Below are 18,840 nucleotides of genomic sequence, written 5' to 3' on the forward strand. Positions count from 1 at the left end.
ATTTATATATACATAATAAATATACACAGTGCACACACATATATTATGTGAACAAAAACTTTTATTTTGGATGCGATTAATCGTTTGACAGCACTAAAAAAATTATGTATCAGTTTAGATTAATTATTTTAATTATTTAAAACAATATATTTTTTTTATTCATTTTTATTATTTAAAATAATCATTTATATAATTTGTAATTTAAAAAAAACAGCAACAAAAATAATAAAAGAAACTAGATTTTTGTGTTTTCTGAACAAATGCACATTGGACTACAGGCCAAAAGGTAAAAACTTTAATTATTTTATTTATTTATTTTAAACAGCATTATTTATTTTTTAATGTTCTAAAATTAATTTTACCCATGACCCCATTTAAGCGCTGAAGTATTAGTGTGTGTGTTCATTTGTGCAGTAATTGCAGGCTGTAGGGCAGACGTGTGTGAGCATAATCAGTAATGCCTGATGAATGGCTATTTTCTGTCTCTAAGCATTCTGGGAATGCCCCCTTTCCGAGCCAGGTCTCTCCCGCCACTATTTGCCTTTCGTGTCACAGAATAAACGCCCATTCTCGACCTGTCTGCCCTAAACTCCCAACATGCTTGTGGGTTGTGCATTAGGTGTCAAAAGAGGCTTCTTTGTGACCATGTTGTTGGTTTGTGTGTCAGTCTCGATGTGTCGTTTTCTCTTCCTGATTGCTCGGCAATCAAGCTCCTCTGTGAGAACGAGAAGGGCACAAAAGAGGATGTTTGGGAACGGTTGGGTGTGAAGGCCTCATGTACTCTGCTGTGTCTGTTTGCTGTCCGCTTGAGTAAACGTCTCACTTCTGTCCTGTGTAGTCTGTCAGCGGTGAGAAAACACTGGAACGAGAGACTTTCCCCTGTCCTCATAGGCGTGGGTTCATGAGGAGACACATACCAAGAACCGCTGAATGTTGTTCAGTGGTCGCTAACATAAGGATGCACAATACCATTTAACTGGTTAGAAATTGTGAGTGCAATCATTTTTAAGTACAGTGGGAGTAATGATTTGTGAGTAACATAGTATCATGAATTTTCATGATACATTAACTCTATTAATAACATAAAATGCACAACACTACCTTATTGTCCCGAATATAAGACGATGTTTTTTTCTTGGAAATACGTCTGAAAAAACGCGGTCGTCTTATATTCAGGGTCTAGACTTTGACATGTCAATAATACACCCACAACAATAGGTGGCGCCAAATACGCATAAAACGAGTGTGCCATGAAATACGTAATGTAATGCGTGTTGTAAAGATCGCAAATAAAAACAAAAGAAAAAGAAAACCTTACAGCTGCATGAGTCGTGACTGTCACGTTAGCCTGATGGCACCAAACTCCCTTTGTGATTTTAAAACGTAAGACAGTACCCAGATTTGAAGACTACAGTAAGATTGAACTTCTACTGTTAATAAGATTTTGGCAGGCTACTATTAGATGGATAGCCTAAATGTCCTAATTCAGATGGGCTACCCGTTTTTTTTGTTTTGTTTTTTTATGGTATATCAAAAAGTGTATATTTTTTAAATGTGATTGTTGATACATTTTTCCAGTTTTTACCATACTTTCAAAACAAAAATTAAAATAGGAAAAATATGCAATATGAAAATAATTGAAGACAAAATGTGTTTTACTGAGAAAAAACAAGTTTTGGTTTTTAAAAAGCCTTTTTCCAAAAGGTACATCTGGAAAAAGGGGGGTCGTCTTATAATCAGGGTCGTCTTATATTCGGGCCAATACGGTATTTACTCTTTCTTGTTTTTTTTAATTAATTTCTATATAGTTTTTTTATATTTACATTTTTACATTTTTTTTATATATTTTTTTTAAATTATTTTTTATATTTTTTTTCCCCCATTTTTTATTTTATTTTAATGTATATATAAAAGATATACAGTAAATCATATCAGTTGGCTTAATTAGTTTAATAGACCCCAATAACTTTTTTTGTAGTACAGTACAATGGGACTAACTGTGGCTTAGCAAAGCATAGTGAAGTTTTTCTGATATATTGGCCTTGGCTATTGTGATAGTCGACCACTAGTTATTTTTATTTTATTTTTATTTTTTTATTTATTTTTTATTTTTGGATCACACTTGATAGCATTTCCAGTATCATCTCCACCCTAAATGCAACAGACATGTATTTGTGTGTATTAACAGGTTGACAGTGACACTATCTGGAATGAAGTTCACTCGTCCAGTGCTGCTCGTCTGGCTGTGGGATCTGTAGTGGATCTGGTGTTTAAGGTGGCTTCAGGAGAGCTGAGGGTAAGACTGACACTCTCTCGCACACTCAGTGGTCACAGATGAATGATTTATTGCTCACCCAATCAGAATTTGGAGTCTGAATGATGCATTTCACAGATGTGTTTCTATGGAAGCTTATTTATGCCACGGTATAATAATTGCGACTTTTCATCTCATAATTCTTTTTTTTCCTCACAATTCTGACTTTTCTCACTTTTTTTCTTGGGAGATATAAATTCAGAATTGCGAGATGTGAACTCAGAATTCCAAGAAAAAAGTCAGAATTGTGAGATGTAAACAGGATTCTGAGAAGAAAAGTTGTGAAATGTAAACTTTCATTTGTGTGATATAAACTCACAATTATAAGATAAAAAGTCAGAATTTATATATATATATATATATATATATATGTATGTAAATAAATATTTGTATTCCCTGGCAGAAATAAGCTTTCTTGTATTTCCCCTCAGGCTTGTTTGACTCATAATGAGGTGAGTTGCAGCCTCGCCAGTGTTTGTCTGGGGTCAGGTGACCTGGGGCATCCTCAGAGCTCACAGGAAGTGACCCAAAAGACACAATCTACTCACATAATGCAAACATTCCTTAGCGTAACCTAACCCTGATTGAGCTGCCGCCCACCCCAGTAACATAACACACGGAAATGCATCTATCATCACATTCAAAAATGCCATGCCTCATGCCCAGAAAAACACAATACACCTACATCATCCACAATCATCAGCTGCAATCCAAACACTTTTCCTTCTCTGTTTTGCTCTCATTCTCTGGATATAATAATATCCTCTGGAGTGAGGAAGGATAACAATATCATGCAGTTGTAGGTGACCCAGTGTGAACTGTGAGGGAACGCAACATCACGTATTAGCAGAATAAAAGTCCTCTTTCTCTCAGTAGCCATGGGACGGCATGCGGCAACATGGTAGCATCCACATTGGAATGAGGTTTTTGTAAATTAACCCACATTCATCGGTGCAGTCCAAGCCAGACTCAGTGCAACAAGTTCCAGTGTGTTCTATCCTCAGTGAAAGTGAAATACTGCATAAAATGACAAAATCACAGCTAATCAATAAATAAATATGGATGTGCAGTCAGCCAAAATATGTAATAAAAGTCCTCTTTCTCTCAGTAGCCATGGGACGGCAAGCTACATGGTAGCATCCACATTGGAATGAGGTTTTTGTAAATTAACCCACATTCATCAGTGCAGTCCAAGCCAGACTCAGTGCAACAAGTTCCAGTGTGTTCTATCCTCAGTGAAAGTGAAATACTGCATAAAATGACAAAATCACAGCTAATCAATAAATAAATATGGATGTGCAGTCAGCCAAAATATGTATTAAAAAAAAATTGGGGTGATCATTGCTAAAATAGCTACTTGAATTGAACTAAATAATAGATTAAATATTATTGTTATAATTAAATATTATTGCATCAAACTTCAAAAAAATAAAGGAGCAAAAATTTTAGAACAGTATTGCAAGATAATTAATTATCCAGTGAATTATCCAGCTTGAAATATAGATTGGAAATTATCGTTCCTTTATTATTTTTTAATAATTACTTGTTATTAAATTTTATAGAGACAAAATATTTAATTGCATAGAAATTGCTCTTTGTGGGTGCAATGTCTTTAGATATTTCTTAATCCTTAGTAATCCTTACTTTTTCCCCTATTTTATTCTGATTTTCTTTCTTTTCTTTCTTATTTTTATATTAAATGCATTTTTTTTAATATAACAAATAGAATAATATATTGAATATAAGATTGAACTAAAAGTTTCTTCAAAAGTAAATAACTCAATTAATTTAAAATGTTTTTGAATTATTTTCAAATGTATTATTTTTACATAATTATGATATTATTAATTAAATTATGCATTGTTGTTACTTCTATGTTAATTAATTAGTTTATGCTCCCTTAAAACTTTAATGTATTGCAATGTTTCGACCCAGTCAAGGTCTTCGTCAGGCACACATGATTGTAATTTCATTACATTTTTATTGGTATGTCCTTTTTTTTTTTTTTTTACTCAGTAACATAAAAAGTAACAATAATTAGTGTATAATTTTAATTGAATATTTTTTTTTTTCTTTTGATACTTTTTGACCAAGCATCTGTTGTAAGTTATGTTGTGATGTGCGCACATTACTTTGAAATAAAATCAATTATTTGAAGACTTGAAGACTTTAAGGTTCCTATGTATTTCTCACTTCCAAGGTCTGAGACGCTGTGATTTAAACAGCTGTGTGTGTTTTTGTGTTCATAGAATGGCTTTGCTGTGGTGCGACCTCCAGGACATCACGCTGAGGAGAGCACTCCCATGTACGTTCCCACTGTATCTGTGTGATCTCCAAATACACTCCACAGCCAATATCAGCATCACTTTAAACACACACACAGCATCATAAATCAGTGTGACACACACTATCCTCTCACATTAATGAATCCCAGCACTGCAGTGGACCGCCTGGCCAAGACAACAGGACTTCCAGCACTCACGCTGTCTTCAGTACAGTAATGCAAATTGTCGGTGAGGTGAATACAGCACAGTAGGCCGACGTTATCTCCACAATGACTCATGCCAGTTTTATTTGGAAGGACTAGCATGTGTTATAAACTGCATTTTTCATGAGTAAGGTCGACTTTGGAGTGTCTTTTCTGTATCCAGCAATGAAAGGGATTCCTGTAGCTTGACATTAGAGTTTTGAATCTTCCAGAGAACACAACTAAAATATATATATAAATAATATATAATTTTATATATATAAATAACAAATAATTTTGACTTACTGTATATCCATTCAATTAAATAAAATAAAAATTACAAATATGATTATAAAATATTTTATTTAATTATTAATTTAAGATATGTTTTGCACACAACCTTGTTACCACAAAATTGTCTCTATTCCAAATGAAAGATCTTTTAAATTGTTACTTTTGAATAATTTGTTGAGAAACGAAAGCAAATGGCCCCGTTTTCTCAGTTTGTACACATTGTAATAATGACTTCATTTGTCAACCTCAAACATTCAACATTGTTACCCAAATAATTGTAAGAAAAATTAATCAAACAAATACTTCTTCTGGATTGATATGTTTATCAGTGCACTAAAAAAAAATTATGTTGAAACAATTTTCACTCAGAGATTTCTAGAAAACCACAAATTATTACAAAGAAATGCCTAGAATTATTAAATTAATTGTAAGAAAAAAAAATCATCAAATACTTTTTCTGGATGAATACGTTTATCAGTGCACTGAAAAGAAAATGTTGAAACAATTTTCACTCAGAAATTGCTAGAAAATTTTACAAATAATTACAAATAAATGGTAAGTGTTATTGACATTTTTAAGTTGAAAAACTTGTAGACAAAATAGTATTTTCTTGTACTCCAATCATTTCTGTTTTATTTATAACTTTGAAAAATGATATTTTACTGTGTAATTACAAATCAATAATATATATTGATACATTTTGTCTAATTAATTTTGATGTTTATTTTATATTACTAGAAAACAGTAATTACAAAAAATAAAGGTTTTAAACTGTAGAAATGTCCCAATTTGTGGTTGCGAAAAAATGACCATTAGTTTGACCTCAGTATTGTCAATCAACAGTTTCTGGAGGTTAAGCACTTCTTTTTACTGACCAAATGCTGAAACATGAAAACTGATTTCATGATTCATTTTGTAAGAGTTTCAGGCCCCCTCTGTACTTTATTCCTGAAAAGTATCATGTATTGCTGATCTGGAAGCATTTTCTTGCATGCTTCATAGTTTGAGCTGTTTGGGTACACTGCGTTCTCAATGCTCAGCAACCTGGATGCAATTTTATTTATCTTAAAGCTTGATGGTTTATCCAAATTAATGTCGGGTATCGTTAACGTGGGACTAAATTCCCTCTAATTGCCGAACGTTGCTGCTCTTAAAGGCTCGAGCGTCACAGCCGCTCCTCCCATCTTTATTCCCAGTGCGTCTCCCTCATTACGGAAAGGTTAAAGTAAACGAGTGTTCCTCAGTCTCTATGGTGAAAGGTTAAATAAAAGGATTGTTCCATCGATGGCATGTTTGAGGAGCAGACTGAGGTTTGGTGCCTCTGCCGTGGGCCAGGCCCTGTTCTTACGCTCTGATGTCAAGCCAGGACGCAGTGGGTGAATCGTGTCATTAGTGAAATGAGACAATCCATCAGGCCAGGAGGTCCACTTCACAAACGCACACAATCAGGCCCTCCACGATAGATCACACACCAGCTGATTGTCCCGGTTCGGTGTTCTCTCTCACAAGATGTTTTGTGCTTTTTGTTTTTGACACATAACAGGGGATTTTGCTATTTCAACTCTGTCGCCATTGCAGTCAAACTTCTGCAGCAGAGACTCAACATCAGTAAGATTCTCATTGTAGACTGGGTAAGTGCACACTCAATCAGTTCATATTTTCTTTATTAATAAATGTCCCTTTTCCTATTTCTGTGCCACTAGAGTTACCAAACTAAATTGCACAAATAATCTCATTTTCAAACCGATTCCCAAACAGTGACATTGATGCATATATTAACAGTGGAAAAAATTGCACACATCATTTTCAGTAAATCACAATTCTTTTATCTTTCTTTCTAACCCTTTAATTCTTTTATCACAGTTTAATAGTTTTCTTTTCTGCTAACATAAACAGTGCCGTGAGTGGGGGGGGGGGGATTTTATTATAAATTAAATCTAATATTTAGTTTATAATATAATATTAATATATTTAATACATTTAAAATTTAATAAATTAAATATTTACAAAACATCAAGAAAATATGTAAAGTTGAAATATTTTGCATTGGTTATATTAGCATTATAAATATATAATTTATGACATTTTAAATGTATTAAATATTTTAAATGTATTAATGTGTTAATTATTAAAAACGTATCAATTAATATAAATAATATATATGTTTCATTTATAATATTACTTCATTTATAATAAAATATTAAATTATTTAATGCATTTAAAATGTCTGAAATTAAATATTTACATTATAAACATATAATTTATGGAATTTTAAATGTATTAAATATTTTAAATTTGTTCATGTATTTATTATTAAAAACGTATTGATTTTTGTAAATGAAATATATATTTCATTTATAATATTACTTCATTTATAATAAAATATTAAATGAATTAAAATATTAAATTTTATATTAAATACTGGTTATATTATCATTATAAATATTTAATGTATTGCATTTTAAAGTATTAAATATAAATGCAACTTATTATTTATTTTTTGTAAATTAAATAAAATATAAACAATAAAATAGTTTATGGCATGTGGGACTGTGTCCGTCTGATCTTGGGCCAGCGGTAGCCTGAAATGGGTCCACATGCACAGGAAGACGTGTGGCGTCAGGGCAGGGCTCTGCTGGGGTCATTAGGGTTTTTGGATGCCTTTTAAAATGTCTTTCATTTCCTCCTGTCTGTCATACGGGGAAGCTGACCGCGACGTAGTTGCAGACATGAAAAGAAATGAACAGAATAATACAGCTCTCTTAAACGGCCCTCCTGCATCACAGACGACTCAGAATAGATTTTTACATGCTTTTCATTCCAATGCGAACACAACAGAGTGACGACATGTCTTTTAACAGCATCTGACTTTTACATTGTTTAACCAAATATTATAGATTTTTTGTGCTGTTTTGACTGGTGTTGGCCTATCTGAAAGACATCACTGGACCCTTGCTGGATCCTCTTCAGTTTGCGTACAGAGCAAACAGGTCTGTGGATGATGCATTATATTCTGCAACATCTTGATAGACCTGAGACTGACGCAAGGATCTTATTTGTGGACTTCAGTTCGGTCTTCAATACCATCATGCCTGACCTTCTCTCAGACAAACTGACCCAGCTCTCCGTGCCCACCCCAATCTGTCAGTGGATCACAAGCTTCCTGACAAACGGGCAGCAGCTAGTGAGGCTGGGTAAACTCACATCCAGGACTCTCACGATCAGCACTGGTGCCCCTCAGGGATGTGTGCTCTCCCCACTGCTCTTCTCCCTGTATGCACATGAATGCACTGCAAAAGACCCCTCTGTCTAGCCCTTGAAATTTGCAGATGATACTACCATCATCGGCCTCTTACACAACAGAGACGAGTCTGCTTGCAGATAGGAGTTTAAAGAGCTGGCTGTCTGGTGCAGTCACAACAACCTGGATCTGAACATGCTCAAAACAGTTGAGATAATAGTGGACTTCAAGAGAAACCCCCCTGCACTCCCCCCACTCACCATCATGGACAGCACTGTGGCCGTAGTAGAGTCAGGTTCCCGTCACCACCATCTCTCAAGACCTGAAGTGGGACAATCACATAGACTCCATTGCTAAAAAGGCCCAGCAGAGGCTGTATTTCCTTCACCAGCTGAGGAAGTTCAACCTGTCACAGGAGCTGCTGAAACAGTTCTACTCGGCCATCATTGAGTCTGTCCTGTGTTCATCCATAACTGTCTGGTTTGGTTCAGCCACCAAATCAGACATCAAGAGACTATAACGGACAGTCAGGTCTACTCAGAAGATTATTGGTTCCCCCCTGCCTAACTTCCAAGATCTTTACACGTCCAGAGTGAGGAAAAGCACCAACCACCAGAAAAGCCAGGCACAAGAAGTTTTTTCCCGCAGGCTGTATTCAGCCTGAACAATTAAAACTTGCATAACTATACATTGTCCATTATAACTGACACATTTATACATACCATCTGAAAATTGTACATTTGTAAACTACATAAACTGTACACTTGTAAATAACATATCTGTACATTCATTAAAACAATTCTATATGTTTTTTCTCTATATTTCTACTTTTGTATTATATTGCATTATTGAATTTTCTGTTTTTTTCTTATGTTAGTGTTATATTTTATCTCTACTGTGTAATTCCTGTGAATGCCTGCAGTGCACTATTATGGAACGATATTCCGGACAATTTTGCAAGGACTTGCAAATTGTATTTTCAATTGCGTTTTCCATATGTGGACGCATAAATTGTGACATAATCCAAACATGTATGTTTGCACTATATCTATACTTTCTTCTGCACTGGAACCTCCTGTCGCCAAGATAAATTCCTTGTGTGGAACATGCTTGGCAATAAAGCTCTTTCAAAGCTCATTTTTTCTAAAGCTCTTTCTGACTTCTGATTTCTTAGTGGTCACTAGAACAAACAGATGACATTTAAATTATATGTACTGTTGTGTATTAGGATGTTCACCATGGCAACGGGACTCAACAGGCCTTCTACAGTGACCCTAATGTCCTGTATGTGTCTCTCCATCGCTACGATGATGGGAACTTCTTTCCTGGCAGCGGAGCCCATGATGAGGTGGGTTTTATGTACATTTTGACAGTAATTTGATATACACTACCATTCAAAAGTTAAGGGTCCGTACGATTTTTGAAAGAATACGTATTATCACCAAGGCTGCATTTATTTGATCAAAAATAGTCAAAACAGAAAAAAAAAACAGCTAAATTATCAGTAATAATTGTGCAATATTTTAAAATTTAAATTAACTGTTTTCTATTTGTATATATTTTAAAATTAATTTATTTCTGTGATTCAAAGCTGAATTTTCAGCATCATTACTCCATTCTTCAGTGTCACATGATCCTTCAGAAATCATTCTAATATTCTGATTTGCTGCTCAAGAAACATTTTTTATAATTATCAATGTGGAAAACAGTTATGCTGCTTAACATATTTGTGCAAACCATGATTCTTTTTTTTTTTCGGAATTCTTTGAACAATAGAAAAATTTTAATCTTTGGTAATAATATACAGGAAAAGTCTTTACTGTCACTTTTGATCAGTTTAATGCTAAATGAAAGTATTATTCTTTCAAAGTAAAAACCTTACTGACCCCAAACTTTTGAATGGTACTGTATATCACACTATTAGTCTATTTGCTTTGAAACATTGGAAAATATTACCTTTTTCCAATTTCTATTGTTTATATTTGTTTTCAGTAAGAGGAACCAGAATTTATACCAAGCAGCCGTTTTTGCCATATGAATTAAAAATGCAAGAAATACAACATTTACATATGCATGTAATACCAATATTTTGATACAAATGTCTGAGATTTCATTGAAAGTCTGAAATTCAAAATCAGATTTAAACCTAAAAATAATCAGTTTGGGGGGTTGGAATACCTCACTAAGAAAAATTGGGGAAAATAAAGACAAACTGTTTAATATTCTGCACTATTTCTAGGTCACTAAGCAAATTTATGACATTATCCTGTGATTTGTTTGCACAGACAGTCAGATGTTCTTTCTTTCATTGGAAATAGTCAGGTTTTATACAGTTTTTTCACTTGAATTGAATTTAATAGAATTTTATATTTTTAAAAAGTGCAAACTAAAAGCATTTTCACAAGTGGTCTTAGACTTTTGGACCTTACTGTATATTCTGAATATCTAATATAAATATATCAGACATCAACCTGACATGAGCAGAGCAAAAGACAGTTGTGTTCTTCTTTTCCCCTTATTTGACTCCAATTTCTCTCAGTTATAATTAATGCTCATCATCATTGATCCGGTAAGTCAGCTCCTGCCTCTGAACTAATGAGGGGATTCAAAATTAAATTGACTCCGTTGTAGCCCTAAATTCTGGTATTAGTCAAAGTCCATTTGGTTTTCAAATAAAACCTCATTACAGTTATACTCTGGTCATAATTGTTGGGATTTGTCCTTTATTGGCTCTGTGATATCAGCCTTAATTTAGTGGTTTTCCTGGGGAAGTTGGAATGTACATGATTCATAATACCTGCTCATCTGCTCCAACAAGAACTTTTTTTTTTACTAAGCCGCACATTTAATTGAATTGAATCTGTGGTTTGTCTGTGTTGTCTATAGGTGGGCATCGGTCCAGGCGTGGGCTTTAACGTGAACATGGCCTTCACCGGTGGTCTGGAGCCGCCCATGGGGGACGCAGATTATCTGGCAGCATTCAGGTAACACCGTCACCCATATATACCTGTTACACCAAAATAAGCGACAGTCTACATAACCTTCACATAGCATGTTACGGTCTTTGTTTGCAAATATAAGACTGTAAATGCAGTTCAGCATCTTTTTGCCATCATGAGCTGACTTTTGTGTTGGAGTCAGTCAGGTGTCATATATTTCATAGCAGTCAATACAAACAATGCTTTTTGTAATTAAAATTGTTATTTTAAACTAACAAGTGTACAAAAACATAGAATACTGTTGTATTGTAGCAAGGTGAAAATAGGAGCCACATCAGCTTTGTTGATTATTATGGTGTTTTTGTGTAATTTTATAGTTATAGTTTGTATTTATAGTTTTCATTTTAATTTTAGTTTCAGTTTTAATAATTTTTCTCTTATGTGCTGTTGTTTTATCATTTTTATATTTTTTATTCTTTTAAAGGGATAGTTCACCCAAAATCATTAATTACTCACCCTCATGTCGTTCCTAACCCGTAGATATATTTGATGCATTCTGAGAGCTATTTCTATTTAGTTTTCATTTACTTTTATTTCAGTTTCAGTTTTAAGAAATTTTTGTACTTCGGCTTTAGCTTATTTCAGCTAGTTGCCAAGGTAACGTTTCTACCTTGTAGAAAAAAGTAAAAAGTAAAGTTTTTCATCTATTTATTATTATTACTATTATTTAAGTTTTATTTAAGTTTTATTTCAATTACCAAAATTGTGTTTAATGGATTTGGTTTTAGTTAACAATAACAAATAAGGTTTTGCAATGTTTTAAGTATTTTATAGTTTTTGTACTAGAAAACTAGTCGAAAAGACTAAAAACTCTTTAAAACCTATGAGTAATTTTTGCTGTGTAGTTTTGTTTTGCATACATAGTTTTGACCTGGACATTATCCCAGCCCTCAGATACTGATGTTAGTTGTTAGGTTTTAGTGGCCGGTTCAGAATCCATGTTTCCCACTCAGAATTGCATTTTATTTGGAAATGTGCAAGATGGATCCAAGTTGGGCTGCCAGTGACACCATACTGATGAAAGAATCGGTAGACACTTTAACTAACTAATCAGTAAACACTCTAACTAACACAGAGTGATATTTGCCTTACAGTGTTTATTATGTATTACTTTCAGTGAATAGTTATTTACTCCCTCTGCATATTTATATTACCAGCAGCTGCACAGATTTTATGTGGGCACATGTGCCAGAGAGTGGCCTGTATAGGGCTGAATTTATCGCAAGGCAATATTCTTTTATTCCAACCCCAGTGACCTCACAGCCAATAGAAGGACTGTATTTCACCACAGTTTGTAACTCAAAAAAGTATGTGATGAGTGAGAACACAGGAGAATCCTAACTGACTCTTAAAAGCTGCAGGGAAAACACTCCAGTTTGATGGGTTAAATCAGCTGACTTTTTCTTTTTCGGCCTGACATAAATTGATAGGAAAGACTTTTAAAAACCATTTCAAAGAGAATCAAAGACTCTTTTCCAAAACCTAGTGAGCCTACATAGGCAACGGCTTCTAAGGTGAAACCTCATAATTGACTAATTTGAAACGATTTTGGTGTTCATTGACTTTTATTCATTTTTGCTTATTTTGGCAGTGCATTAAGAGATTGCATTCTTAATCTGAATTTTTGGTGTTTTCATTCAACTTGTCACAGTACATTATGGGGTTGTATGGGATTGTCTCTTGTACATACTTTTTTGCTTTTGTGTCAGCTTCATGATCTCTTAAAATGAAACCTACTTAGGCAGAGGTAAATAGAGCCAAACCAACTCACTGGTTTAATATTGCTTAACTGACACCCATATAACAGCCAAAGAGTGTGAAAAGCCCCAGGCAAAGCCCCATTTTCACAGAGATTTTTTTCATGAATTGTAGGCAGTTGTTGGAGAATTGGTTGGAGAATGGGGTCTTGTAACAATTTGTATAAGCACTGCTCATCCGTTGAACTGTCCCTTTCATCTGTAGCAGGGGCTAATAGGAGTCTTTGATGGTGAGCCAGTAAAGCTGAGCCCCATTAGCATAGGTGTTTGAGGCTATTAATAACCCCCTCCCTCATGGTGCGGGTGCACGGCTGATTCGAGACGCTCTTTGAAAAGGGGCCTCTGTGCCCAACGCGTTCAGGCTGCTTCGGCAGGTAGATGGCTAAAATATGGCCCACTGCAGGGCGATGATAAGACAGGATAGTCCTCGCTCATCCCTTTTTTAAAAAAAAACGACCACCTCCTTCTCTTTGACCCAATCAGCCCGCTCTCAGTCTGTCCGACTGTTGTTGTAAATCTCTCCCCAACACGTCTTCGATAAATTCGCTTCACCTCCCTCGGCGGCCTTTCCCTCACGCAGGGTGTAAGCGATGCCAGCTGAGTCCGACCCGTCTGCAAATCTCCCCCTGATCTCATCTGCATCAGCACCCGGCACCCGTATCAAGATGCTCCGGTTTGGCCATTGAGAATCAGTCAGTTGGAAAAGCTTTTAAGCTTTTTAGTTTGATGCGCATCTTCCTTCGTAAAGCCTGCAGGGATGCGACTCGCTTTCAATTGCTTTACGTTTCCATATGACTCACAGACACGTGTGTTGCCAGCCGCTGTACTCATACCCTGGCGAACACCTTCAGTCTATCGGTCTATTCATACTGTTAATCCGTGCCTACCAGGCGTCTGCACTTCTCGACCCACCCAGAATGCCCTCACCCCCCTGTAGAAATGTCTGCTGTTTCAGAGTAAACAAATCATTTTACAGTTGCGTTGTCATATGTTGTCACTCACTTTTAGATAGCAAAGAGTTAAACTGCAATGCACACAATTCTTATTGAAAACCATTTTCCAATGTTTTCTTTTTTTATGTTTTTGTTTTTTTATGTTTTATGTTTTTAACACTAAATTCCTCTGCATAAATGATATAACCTTGTAATTACTATGTGCAATTGTTTAAATTTTGAAAAATATACACGTCACTCATCTATTATGCAGCTGAGACAATTATCTAGTTCAAAAATAACAATAAATTTCAAACAATAACAAAAAACTAGTATTGTGTAGGTATAGTAAAGTTAAATTGTTCAAAATATATTAAAAACTTTACATAAAAAGCAGTTGTTACTCATTATTTCAAATGTGAAATGCCATATTTTACAACAAATCTTTTTTTTTACTAATTTTATTTATTCATTCATTAATTCATTTTTTAAAACTGGACTTAACATGTTATGAAAAAATGCTTGCCACTAAATGTGAATTTTATTAAAAAGTTGCTCCTTGGGTTAAAGATCATGTGGTCATGTTTATTATTTATAATATTATGATTAATATTTTTATATTACATATTATAATATAAAATTGTTTATTTGTAATCATATTTATATTGTATTTTCTTTTATTATTATTATTAAAACCATTTGTTAAAAAAAAAATCAATCATAATAATAGTTATTATATATTTATTTATTTATACAGTTCTATAGCATTGATGCATTATGGATGGATTGTATGAATTGATTCCGTTGGAAGTGCTTGCAGTTTTGAGGAATGACCCAAACCATATTAGCGTCAGCGTTTGCCTCCTAAACGAGAGTAGCCGTGTAGCTCAGTATGCAGTATGTGTAGTGCTCTACTGAGTTACGGGGGCACCTGGGCTATTAATTTAATTGAATAACATGCAAATCTTCTCATGATTCATTCTGAGGCAAAGGAAACTCCATGTTAAGGGACTCAGAGTTGTGTTCATGGGCAGCAGTTATCTGTGTGCTGTAGCAGTCCTGTGTGCACCCGTGATCCACCCAGATGAGGGGACTCGTCTCACTCCCGCCGCACTCTCTCTCTCTCTCTCTCTCTCTCTCTCTCATGTTTTCTGTCATCAGCTGATGTTTGATTTAATGATCCCTCAAGACAGAGGAGGCAGAACGCAACACTTCATATATTTCTGTCTACTGCCTTCCTGCTCACGTCTTTCTTTCTTTCTTTCTTTCTTTCTTTCCTGTGCGCTACCATTTCTGGTAGTTCATTTTTGTTGTTTATTTTTATTGTTCTTCCTATCTTCCTTCCTTTCATTTGCTGGTTCGTTCTTTCTGTTTTTGTTTGTTTATTCTTTCTTTCATTATTCCTTTTGTCTTTATTTATTTTGTTAGTTTTTGATTATTCATTTGTTCTTTGTCTATTATTTGATTGTATTATTCTGTCTTTTGTTTGTATGTTTGTTCATTCTGTCTTTGTTTGTTTTTAATTAATTATTTCTGTCTTTCGGTTGTTTGTTCTGTTTTTTTTTTTGTTTTTTTTTGTATTTGTTTTTGTTTTTCGTTTGCCTGTTCCTTCTGTGTCTTTCTTTCAGTAGTTTTTTTTTTACATTATTTGTTTGTTCTGTCTTTCTTTTAAGTTTGGTTGTTCTTTCTGTCTTTCTATTGTTTGTTTTTTCCTTTGTATTTTGTTTATTTTTTTGCTGTTCTCTTTTGTTTGTTTGTCTACCTTTCTTTTTTCTATTGTTTGTATTTCTCGTTTTCTTTTTGCATCATTTGTTTTTGTCTGTCTTTTATTTGTTTGTTCCTTTGATATCTTTCTTTAAATTGCTTGTTTGTTTGTTCTTTATTTTTTTCTTATTTGTTTATTCTGTCTTTCGTTTGTTCCTTCTGTCTTTCTTTCTGTCTTGTTTTCCTTCTTTCTTCTCATTTATCACTTTCCCTCTTAATGTATGCCTCTTTCTTGTTCACCTTCATCTTTTTTCTCCTCTCTCTCGCTCTCTCTTTCCCCCTTCTCTCCCTCCACTCGTCGTGTTTCCTCCTCAGCGATGTTTTGTGGGCCTCTCGAGACAATGCATGCCTTACGGGCAGCACCTTCTTATTTAGACCCAGCCACATTGCATTTGCAGGGGATCAACCCTAGGATGAAGAAAGGAGGGAGAAAAAAAGATAAGAAAATTGGCTCTAATGAAAACCAGAAGCCCAGGCACTCTCACCATGAACTTGGAAATAGAAAGGAGAATTGAAGTTAATTCAAACCAGCTCTTTGCAATGCCCAGATGACAAGGCTTTGAAGTGCCCCCCTCCCCGCCGCCTTTACTCTTTGCGTTCTCGCTTTTTTTTTTCTTTTTTTTTCGTTAGACGGGGGAGCGATTGGAAAAGCCTTTGAGACTGATGGATAGCCATGTCTAGCTTTAACCCTTCACTGACCGTTTTTTTTGTTTGTTTTTTTGGTTGTACAAGTGCAGGATCCTTCTGCTCCAAACCACTCTTGGCATGTTCCAGCTCTGGAATTTGGTGGACCCGTGAGGTGGGATCGGTTTTCGAGAGCCTCGTGGTTCCAGTCCATGTAATTTGTCTCAGTCCATTGCAAGGAAATTTGCCCAGGCTAATACTAATTACCAGTCATAAATCCTTGCCTCATCTTGCACGTCATGGTTGAGTCTTCCTCATCTGCGGATCCGTTTTCTGGGTGCCCCCTGGCAAACATGACAGAAAGTTTCCCTGAATAAGCTTTTGGAAGATGATTCAAAGTTTCGTGTGGAGCGGATGAGCATCTAGAGAGATGGAGGTCACCGTTTGTCTTGTTCGTGCCATGAGAGGAAGACGTTTCCAGAGTCTTTGTGTGTGGGACAGAAAGAAAAAGCGTTTACAACATTGTATATCCCAGACACACGGTCCTGTGCTCTCATGCCAAGCTCCGCTGTCTTCCCACCGACCCCACAGCGAGGCAGATGGGCCGCCACTGGGGAGAAGAGGAGGAGGAGGACGATGAAGACCTTCTCACGCTCTGTAGCCTTGTGTTCCCGAGACTCCGAGGCTGTTTTCACACTTGCTTTGATTGTTTGGTCTGAACCACAGTTTGACAAATTGTGCACCATCGTGGATTTCACATGAATCGAAGTTTGACTGTTTGTTTATGTCTGTCTTTCTTTCACTTGTTTGTTTGTTCTTTCTTTCTTCCTTTAGTTTGTTTTTGTTCTTCCTTCCACCCATCATTCCTTGCTTTGTTTCATGTTCCTTTGATCGTTTACTCATTCTGTCTTTTGTTTGTTTTCTTTCTTTCTCCTTCACTTCTGCAAGTTACTCTTGATTGCTCTCACACAAATTGCGAGCTCACATGAACCTATCATTTCAAGCAGTCTCAGGTGCAGTTCCCTGTTGCGCATCATCGTTCAAAAACGATGTAACATCGACCTAACACACTCTGACATCAAATGAATGACAAAACCTCCATTGCGAAAGTGCCATGAAACACAAGCACAGTGTCTTCTGTGTTTAGGCCTGATGTTACCACACAAAAGTAGCCGTAAGCATATCAATACCTCTAAATTAATGTGTGAATTAATGTCTTATATAGCCATTATATACCTAAATATTTTGTGTACATCTCATTTGTCATGATTGACCAATCTATATTATATATACAGGTGCATCTCAATAAATTAGAATGTCGTGGAAAAGTTCATTTATTTCAGTAATTCAACTCAAATTGTGAAACTCGTGTATGAAATAAATTCAATGCACACAGACTGAAGTAGTTTTTGAGATGCACCTGTATTAATATTATGGAAGGCCATTTCCACCACGGGATATTTTTTTTTTTTTTAATTCTCACAATTGCAAGTTTATTTCTCACAGTTCAGACAGTTCAGTTTATATCTTGCAATTGTGAGTTTATATATCACAATTTTTACTTTTTCCTCATAATTGTGACTTTGTTTCTCACGGTTGCGAGTTTATAGACTTTCTTGCAGTTTTGAGTTTATATCTCGCAGTTCTAACTTTTTTCTCAGAATTGCGAGATATAAACGCACAATTGTGTGTTTATAAGTTAAAATTGTGTGAAAGAAAAGTTCTAAGAAAAAAAGTCAATTATGAGATGTTTACTCACAATTACAAGTTTATAAGTCGAAATTGCAAGATATAAAAGTCAGAATTGCGAGATAAAAAAAATGCAATTACCTTTTATTTTTTACTCCTTGGTGAAAACAAGCTTCCATATATATACAGTGGGGAAAAAAAGTATTTAGTCAGCCACCAATTGTGCAAGTTCTCCCACTTAAAAAGATGAGAGAGGCCTGTAATTTTCATCATAGGTATACCTCAACTATGAGAGACAAAATGAGGAAAAAAAATCCAGAAAATCACATTGTAGGATTTTTAAAGAAAGAATTTGCAAATTATGGTGGAAAATAAGTATTTGGTCAATAACTTGCGGTTATCGCGACAGCCCTATATATGAGGGTGAACTAGTATTTATTAGTGCTGTGTTCAAAATATCGATACGACGATGTATCGTCACAGAGATTTGACGATACGAGTATCGATACAGCTGTCCCTGTATCGATATTGTGGCACGTGTGCAGCAGCGGACCATGCTTAATTTGTTTAAAATTGTACAACGTTTAAAATCGAGAAGAAAAGTGCGAGGTTTCTAAAAAAGAATGAATAGAGCATAATATATAGGCTACAACAAGGTTTAATCTGGCCGCAGAGGAAAACAACTGGGTTGCCTGATATAAAGAGACGTAATCCCCAAAACAGAGCTTTACACTTGCGCAATACGGAAATATCTGCTAA

The 18,840-nt window shown here is 35.1% G+C and overlaps 1 protein-coding gene across 1 annotated transcript in view; it reads left to right on the plus strand.

Moving 5' to 3' along the window:
- The window catches only part of LOC107754005 (histone deacetylase 4-like), a 117,756-nt gene that overhangs the window by 71,243 nt on the left and 27,673 nt on the right, over nucleotides 1-18,840 (plus strand). Inside the window, exons 16-20 of the mRNA XM_016570306.1 lie at nucleotides 2,189-2,296; nucleotides 4,564-4,619; nucleotides 6,619-6,706; nucleotides 9,545-9,664; nucleotides 11,203-11,300. Of these exons, the coding sequence (XP_016425792.1) occupies nucleotides 2,189-2,296; nucleotides 4,564-4,619; nucleotides 6,619-6,706; nucleotides 9,545-9,664; nucleotides 11,203-11,300 (470 nt within the window). The remainder of the gene's footprint in view (nucleotides 1-2,188; nucleotides 2,297-4,563; nucleotides 4,620-6,618; nucleotides 6,707-9,544; nucleotides 9,665-11,202; nucleotides 11,301-18,840) is intronic.

The sequence above is a fragment of the Sinocyclocheilus rhinocerous genome, unplaced genomic scaffold, assembly GCF_001515625.1.
Source record: "Sinocyclocheilus rhinocerous isolate Xijiao unplaced genomic scaffold, SAMN03320098_v1.1 scaffold1554, whole genome shotgun sequence".
NCBI classification, from domain to species: domain Eukaryota; kingdom Metazoa; phylum Chordata; class Actinopteri; order Cypriniformes; family Cyprinidae; genus Sinocyclocheilus; species Sinocyclocheilus rhinocerous.